Source organism: Lasioglossum baleicum, unplaced genomic scaffold, assembly GCF_051020765.1.
Source record: "Lasioglossum baleicum unplaced genomic scaffold, iyLasBale1 scaffold0021, whole genome shotgun sequence".
In the NCBI taxonomy this organism is placed as follows: domain Eukaryota; kingdom Metazoa; phylum Arthropoda; class Insecta; order Hymenoptera; family Halictidae; genus Lasioglossum; species Lasioglossum baleicum.
The window spans coordinates 4021181-4028979 of NW_027469081.1; the positions used below are offsets into that span (position 1 = coordinate 4021181).

Here is a 7799-nt window from a genome sequence, read left to right on the forward strand (position 1 = left end):
CGGCAAGGGGTTGAAAGAATTCTCATTCTTTGCGAAAAGATCACCGCGAACGCGTCGGCCAATCGAATTCAGAAATGGAAAAGAATCCGGCGGACGCCTCTTTGCACTTCGTCGAGTACGTATCACGCGATTCCATTATCGAATAATTTATCTGCAGTTAGTCGAGATGAAGCTGTCGGCCCCTGAAAACGGGATCGCGATACGCTTGGTGCATCGAGCGTGAACAGCGCGCCGCGCCGGAGAGAGAGTCGCGAAAGGATCGATTCCGTAGTACCAAGGGAGGCCCCTCCACCCTTTTGCCTCCGACCTCCCTTTCGAGGTCGACCGAGGACTGGAACCGGAGGCCCTGCAACGGCAAAATCGACGCCGGCGAACGGATCGCTCGCGCTCTGCCGCCCGTTTAATCGTCCACGATCCAATTTTCGTGTTTTCCAAGTCCTCCTTTGCCCGGCCACCCACGCATGATCAATACGCCCGATCGATTCCATCGTCTGCACAGTTTTTCGGACCCCGGACACTTCTGCCAGAGAACCACCCTATACTTTCCCCTGCTACCGAAACCCCATTTATTTTCATCTCACGACAAATATCTCGACCCTCGAAAACCCTCCGATGATTAATATTCCATAATTTTCTCATGAGAAACTGCTGAAGGCGCTGGTTTCACCTTCTCGAACCGTTCGAGGTCCAAGCAATTACTACTAATCTCGTTATCCGTGTTTTAATACGTTTCACATAAGTGTCGTCCACAATATTAACTAGTATTCAATGATTCCTCACAGAGAACTGTAAGAGGCATTGATTTCACTTTCTCTTTCGACTATTTTCCCATCGAATGACCATAGGTACGAAGAAACAAAAACAAAAGCTAATCTCATCAGTGCGATTTTCTCCATCGCCACACGCTCTATCAATTTGAAACAGAGAAGAAGAACCAGCCGATTCGACCCAGAAGAAGATTTCTCGGTACTCACGAACAAAGATGTTGCTCATCAGGGTAGCAGGCAAGCAGAACACGATGACGAGTACATCGGCGACCGCGAGGTTGACGATGAAGAAGTTCGTGACGGTCCTCATCCTCGGGGACCGGTATACCACGGCGATGACGAAACTATTGCCGATCAGGCCGACAACGAAGACGAGGACATAGGCGACACAGTAGACGGCGGACATGGCCATGCTGTGCCTGTACAATCGATCGGGAATCTGTTCGGCGGTGGATAGGTTGACGGTTTTGCTCGCGTTCAACAATCCGCCGTGTTCCTCCATGGTGGTCCTAGGGTTGACGGTGATCGCCTCGGTGATCAGGTTGTTCAGAAGGTTGCCGAAGTCGTTTCGCATCTGAAAGAGCGTGCCAGTGGTCGGAGGAATGGCTGCGACGGTCGTGGGCGGCACGTTGCCATTATTGCTCCTACGACGTGGGTCGACGTCGAACTCTTCGGAGTCCGGCAGACGCAACGATGCCATGTCCAGTAGGGGAGACGGTGGCTGCAGCATGGGGAACTTGATCGTGAACCGCTGGATCGAAGTGGTTTCGACCATGGACCGAGCCGCTGCTCGTCGTTGCTCGCTTCGACGTCTCCGTCCTCTTTTTCAGCCGTCTTCGCCGTCAGCGTCGTCGCCGTGGTCGACGACCCCTGCCCGACTCCGCGGTCTAACTACCTCTCGATCCGGTTCTCCGTTCCAGGACCAATAATACTTCTCTCTTCAACGTTTCGGAACTGTACCCTTCTCACCCCCGACACCAGATCATCGGATCTTCACGCGAACCGGACGGAAGTCGTTCTCATGGACAAGGAAACTTCTTCTCTATTCCCGATGCAAACTAGAATCTAGACGACGACGATGAATCACACAGGGATTTCCGTGCGAGAAGGAAAAAGGGTGGGAGTCGCACGGTCGTTGCAAGTTCGACGCTCCTTTCGAGAGAGTCAGCTGGCACGTGCACAGGAGCCCATCGAGTTCAGTTGCATCCCCTGTCTCGCGGGACACCTGCCACCTCCTCCACCTTCTCCTTCTTCTCCACCTTGGCTGAACACCGTGAACCCCGTTTCTCTTTGTTTTCTTTCTCTTTCACGTTTTTTGCTTTCTCAAGTTCTTATCTCTTTTTTTTCTGCTCGGCTTAATTTTGTGGTTTAGTTAGAAAAGTGTGTTTTATGTCCGAAGCGAAAGGTGCGATTAGAGAAGGGATAGAAAAAGAGGTGGTGGTGATATTTGTGAAGAAGAGGTAGGTGTCGTTGTGGTGGATGGTGCGAAACTGGGTTTCAGTGAGCAACGAGTGGGACCCACGAAAATGTGTCCCGGCCGAATGCTGAGCGACTAATGAGCTTGCTTTAGAAGACGACTGCGAACTGCCGCGAGATGCACCCGTAGCGGCGGGCTGTCTGCCGAGTCGACAAACGCGCGCACGCGCAACCATCCACCGGCACATGCACCCGCATGCGATGTACACGGCGAATCGGGGGGGCGCAGACTTGCCAGCCAGGGAAAACGGGGAAACCCCCGAGATATCGGGACGTTGCTGGGCGAAAATGTTGTCCAGGATAACAGTACCCGAAATCCTCGATATACACTCGCCAGCAAGAGTCCACGTGCGCCTGACAATTTCAGGATGAACACCGATCACCTTGGAGATCGAGCGTTTGCAGAGACAATGTTGCTAAACTGGATAATTATTTTGACACGTATTTTGTGCTGCTATTGATTACTAGGCTGCGGATCTTTATGCAAACAAAAAATGTTTTGCATTTGTTCGTGGGAAGCAGGAATAACATAAAAATTGATTTCATCCCTTAACAACTACATACGGTGGCTCACGAAAGTATTCGAACGCCCTTTAAAACAGAATAACTTTTTTATATTATAATTGTAACAAACGACCTGATTTTTTATAATCAATTAGAAAAAAGATTTTCCAAAAAATTATGATTTACAAACTTACACGCAAAAATAAAAAAGGCATTTTTTTTAACTTTTTTATTAGGGCCCTTAATGAAAATTTAAAATATATGTTTTGTAGATCTATGTTAGTTATACACATGCTGAAAATTTCATCTAAATCGGTTGACGCAGAAAAAAACGACACGCATCGAAAGTTGTACGATTTTGTGGATTTTAAGCAGAAACTGATCAAAAATCGTGTAAAACTACGGTTTTCGACATTTTTAATCGCTTGTAGCTCGTGTGCATGTTAATCGATTTTGACGAAATTTTCAGCATGTGTATAACTAACATAGATCTACAAAACAAATATTTTAAATTTTCATTAAGGGCCCTACTAAAAAAGTTAAGAAAAATGCCTTTTTTATTTTTGCATGTAACTTTGTAAATTATAATTTTTTGGAAAATCTTTTTTGCATATTATTTCATAAACCAGTGCTTCTGATTGATTATAAGAAATCAGGTCGTTTGTTACAATTATAGAAAAGTTATTCTGTTTTGAAAGGGCGTTCGAATACTTTCGTGAGCCACTGTATGTCACATTAAAAGCAACATCACAAGATTTTTGAATATTTTAAATCTTTTACTGTTTTATATTTCATCCAACCAATTACTTCGTAAATGCATAATGATCCGCAGTCTATTGATTAGCAACATTATCAAATAAATGGATGAATTTACATTATTGTTAGAACGCGAATATTTGTTTAGGAGTGATTGCACGGCGGGCATTATTTTCAATTCACACTATTGTTAGAACGCGAATATTTGATTAGAAGTGATCGTAACATATAAAGAATTTTTCTCTATGTACGAGACTCGCGTAGAGCTATAAAGAGACGGGGTCACGTCTATTACTACTTGCTCGCTGATATCGGGTCAGGATTGACCAGCCACCGGCAAATTCATTATGCAGACACATCGTTACGAATAATGAATAAAAGGGACATGAACTGGTTGCCTAGTTTTTGTGGAATAATCTAACATTTTAATCCGAATGAACGAACACGAATCTAACCAACTGCTCTCAATTGGATTGATTATTTATACACAGGCAGAGAGAGAGAGAGAGAGAGAGAGAGAGAGAGAGAGAGAGAGAGAGAGAACAACACGTTTACTAACTCGGACCACTCTAGTATTCTGTGAACGTAATTTCCTCCAGATTGAAGTGTATCGTATAGTTTGATGATTTCGTTATTTTAACAATACTCACTTATCCATCAAATTGATAAATCTTCGGACAAAATTTAAATAATATTGTAATTCCTACTCGAACGGTAAATCAGAAGAAGAGATGCCGGCGTTGATCTTAAATAAAGCATACCAGACACACGTAACAACAATAATTTTAAAAGTTCTGTAAAGAAAGTAGAACGCGTGGAACTTCGAAAGAACTACCCCTTTCGAGGCTCTGAATTCTCAAGCTCCCAGTTGTACAATTGCTCGACCAATACAGTTGATTTCTACCCCGGGACGGTGCAAGAAATCCCAGGATTACGTGTAAGTTATGCTCGCTGTGTACAGTTTCGAGAAACCCCTGGATTACACGATAATGGGCCTATTTCGATATTATCGGGAATTCCGCGACGAAATTGCTCCGGGTGCTGTATCTTCGCGAAAATAGTCCTCCAAGGAGCGTTGACAATTTCACGTGTAGAAACTCGGTATCAATCGTTTCGAGTCTCGTCCCTCTTTTATGACAATGAAATTCTGTCTGGGAACACGGCTTTGTGCGACGCATACATTTGCACGCGGAAAATGTACATTGGCAACTTCACTCACACCTGATTAAATATTTATTCGACTCAACGGGGATCGTGATTACCTGAAGCTATATCGCCGTTAATAGATTTTGTAATATGTGAAACGAGTGGTCAAATATTTAGTCGAGTCTCGTGGCACAGGAACATTCGTTTCGATTCGCAATTTTCTATTGTACACGGGAATAGACGGATTTCAAACACGCTCGATCGAAAAAGATCTTTTCGATGACATAATCGAAGTTCATTTCTTCTTTGACGGTCACATTGAGATTAAAGACAAAAGGTTTTTTACGTTATTAAAATACGGAGATGCTTGAATATTAGTCTGAAAGAGTCGTGAATAATTTCCAGTCATGCTGTACGTATAAGGCTCGCGAGGGAAGGCAATAGAGGGCTAGCCTGACACTTCGCAATTCCGACGCTGGAAATGTTTGAAGTGGAGGCAGCTGGAGCATTTGAAACAGTATCCAGTTGGTACGAATTAGAGAAATATCCGGCGGAAATATTTTTATTTTTCACTTTTTCACGCTGGCTTTCACGGAGCTGCTGAAATTGCGAAACTCTTTCCAACCCTCGCTCACCCCGCACAGTCTGCGCTCCCCGCGGAGTAATTAATAGATTGCCCACGGATTCATGAAAATGAATATGTAATTATACGGGGAAACATCGATACATAAAAGGTTTAATCACACCCGGTGCTGTGAAAACGTTCGGAGAGTGTAAGATAAACAAAATGTGCGCGTTAATGGAAAAAGCAATTAAATCTAAGACGTATAAATGTTAACTCATCAATTTGGATAAAAAAATCTTTTTTGATTTTTTGCCACTGTGAAACCAGAGGTGGAAATGAGGGTTAAAAAATAGCAAAAAGTATCCAAGATACCTAAAGACTACGACAATTTCAGTAACAGTGTGCCGGGATAGAAATTCGCGAATCCGTAGAATCCTCGGACAGGAAGGTACGAATTGAATTTGGCATTGCGCTGGAGATCGATCGGGGCACGATCGGTCTCGCTCGCTCAAGGATATACTCTCTTTTCTTTTGACAGGGCGAGCAAAACGAAGAAACTCTCTCCGAGGAGAGAGGAAAGGAAGCTCGCAGGCTGCGTTTCGTGATTCCTGGGAAATACGCAAGATCGATCAGGAGGCACGTGCTCGCGGGACGTTCGGCCGACTGTAAATAAAAGCCCGCAATGCGGGGGAACTTCTACACCTTTGAATGAATTGTCTAGAAGGTGCAACGGCCCGCATACATACTCGGTCACATTCTCGACCAACTCGATTCGGAAGTTTGACGCCGCGTGAAATCGCCCGAGGGGTGAGTCTGGCCGATTTGTCTCTCGCCGAGATCGAATTCCGTGCTTGACCGATGGCCAGGTCCTGCGAGCTTATACATTTCGACACTTAGGTGGACACTGCGAAACGTGAAATATGCGAATATTGCGGAAATACTTTAGCGAAAAAGCTGTACAGGGTGTATAAAAAGTAATGGTCATCCGTCCTGCAGGTGAATCTACACCTCTGGATTGATAACAAAGAAAATTGTTGTTAGAATTGTCTTTTACATCAACAACTTCCACTCAATCAGAAAAGGAGAAGTTTGAAAGAAGCCACACGACGCAAACAAATAGTTATTCAGATATAAGCTGTAAACTTGACATTAGTATTTTATAGCCCACGATTAATATTCTTATGTGTAACAATTGGATGTAAAGTATTCTTTCACGTTTTGCAACTTGAAATGTATGATTCGAATGGACAGGGAGACTATCACTTTTTTGGTACGTGCCTCGCGAAATTAAATTTTGTCGTGTGGACTGTGTAGCAGTAGGCTTTTGTCTACATACATATATGTACGTACAGTAAGGAGCATAACTTATTTCACACACTTTAAATCAGGATATAACTCGTCTAATAAGTAAGTTGAAAAAATGCATTTGGTCGGAATTGTGAAAAACAATACTAAACATTGATTTTTACAACTTTTTTAGCTGGCCCGATAACGAAAATTTAAAAAATGTGTTTTATCAACTGGTATACATTATATACGCCCTGAAAATTTCATTGAAATCGGTTAATTGGTTTACGAATTATAAACGATCAAAAGTTGAAGGAAGAAAAGAAACAAAAGAAACAACAAAAAAATCCAGAAGTGAAAATTCAGAAGAGATTATTTTAAAAAAAAATGATTTTCATCATTTGTCAAAAATTCCCAATGATCAGTAATTAATCATGAGACAAGCGTATAAATCGTCATGTTTCCACGTTAATATAAACGTTGATGGAAACACTCTCAAAACTGAATTGATAAAAGCAATTAATTACGACACGGAAAGTGGATTCCGGGAACCGGAAACGAAAAGCACGTTCCAATGTTCGCCGGAGATCCCAGAAAAATAAGGAGATTCGAGGGAAGACGGAAAGTATGGAAGCCAGGATATTTCACGGGCACTGGCAGTCGAACTATAACGAAATCTTTCCGAGCTCGCGACTCGGGACTCAAGTAAAATGAGTTAGGTATCCGCGATGGGTTGTGCAAAACGAATTACAAACTCGTCGGAAGTTCGGCGAAGAGAAGCGCGACCGTGGACTAAGAATCGGAAAGCGGAATCATTCACTGTTTTCATCCTCGGCGTTTCGTTTCACTGGGAAACCAAACGTTTAGGCGAAATGCAAAATATTTGGACAAAGCTGTCCAGGTGAATCGTGTGAATTCCTGAACTACGGATGTGATTATTTTATAAATTGTTGGATACATCTTCTCCAGCTGAGAAGAGTTTAGCTATTTACATTTGAACTTTTGCACGTCAGACGCCACAGCTTGCTATATTTTAAGATATCCTGTGATATATATTTCGCCCGTAATGTTGTTTTCCCCCTCCAAGTTGTGGTCGACTTTGTTACTACTTTTCTTACCGAGCCACCCACACTTCGGCCCGTGGACGCCTCCACTTTTCCCAGTCACGTAAAAACGGATGCCGATAGTTGTCCAAGAATGTCTGATTTATCCAGGGGATAAATCGTCAAATGAGTGGATACAACTTCGTCAACTATTGACAAACTGCTGCTTCTGATTTCTGGATTTATCATGTGTTC

General features: G+C 43.3%; 1 protein-coding gene across 1 annotated transcript in view; it reads right to left on the reverse strand.

The window, feature by feature from the left end:
- The window catches only part of Sifr (SIFamide receptor), a 75963-nt gene extending 73592 nt beyond the window's left edge, over window positions 1-2371 (reverse strand). The window contains exon 1 of the mRNA XM_076445301.1: window positions 975-2371. Within this exon, the coding sequence (XP_076301416.1) occupies window positions 975-1542 (568 nt within the window). The 5' untranslated portion in view covers window positions 1543-2371. The remainder of the gene's footprint in view (window positions 1-974) is intronic.
- Between the last annotated feature and the right edge of the window lie 5428 nt (window positions 2372-7799).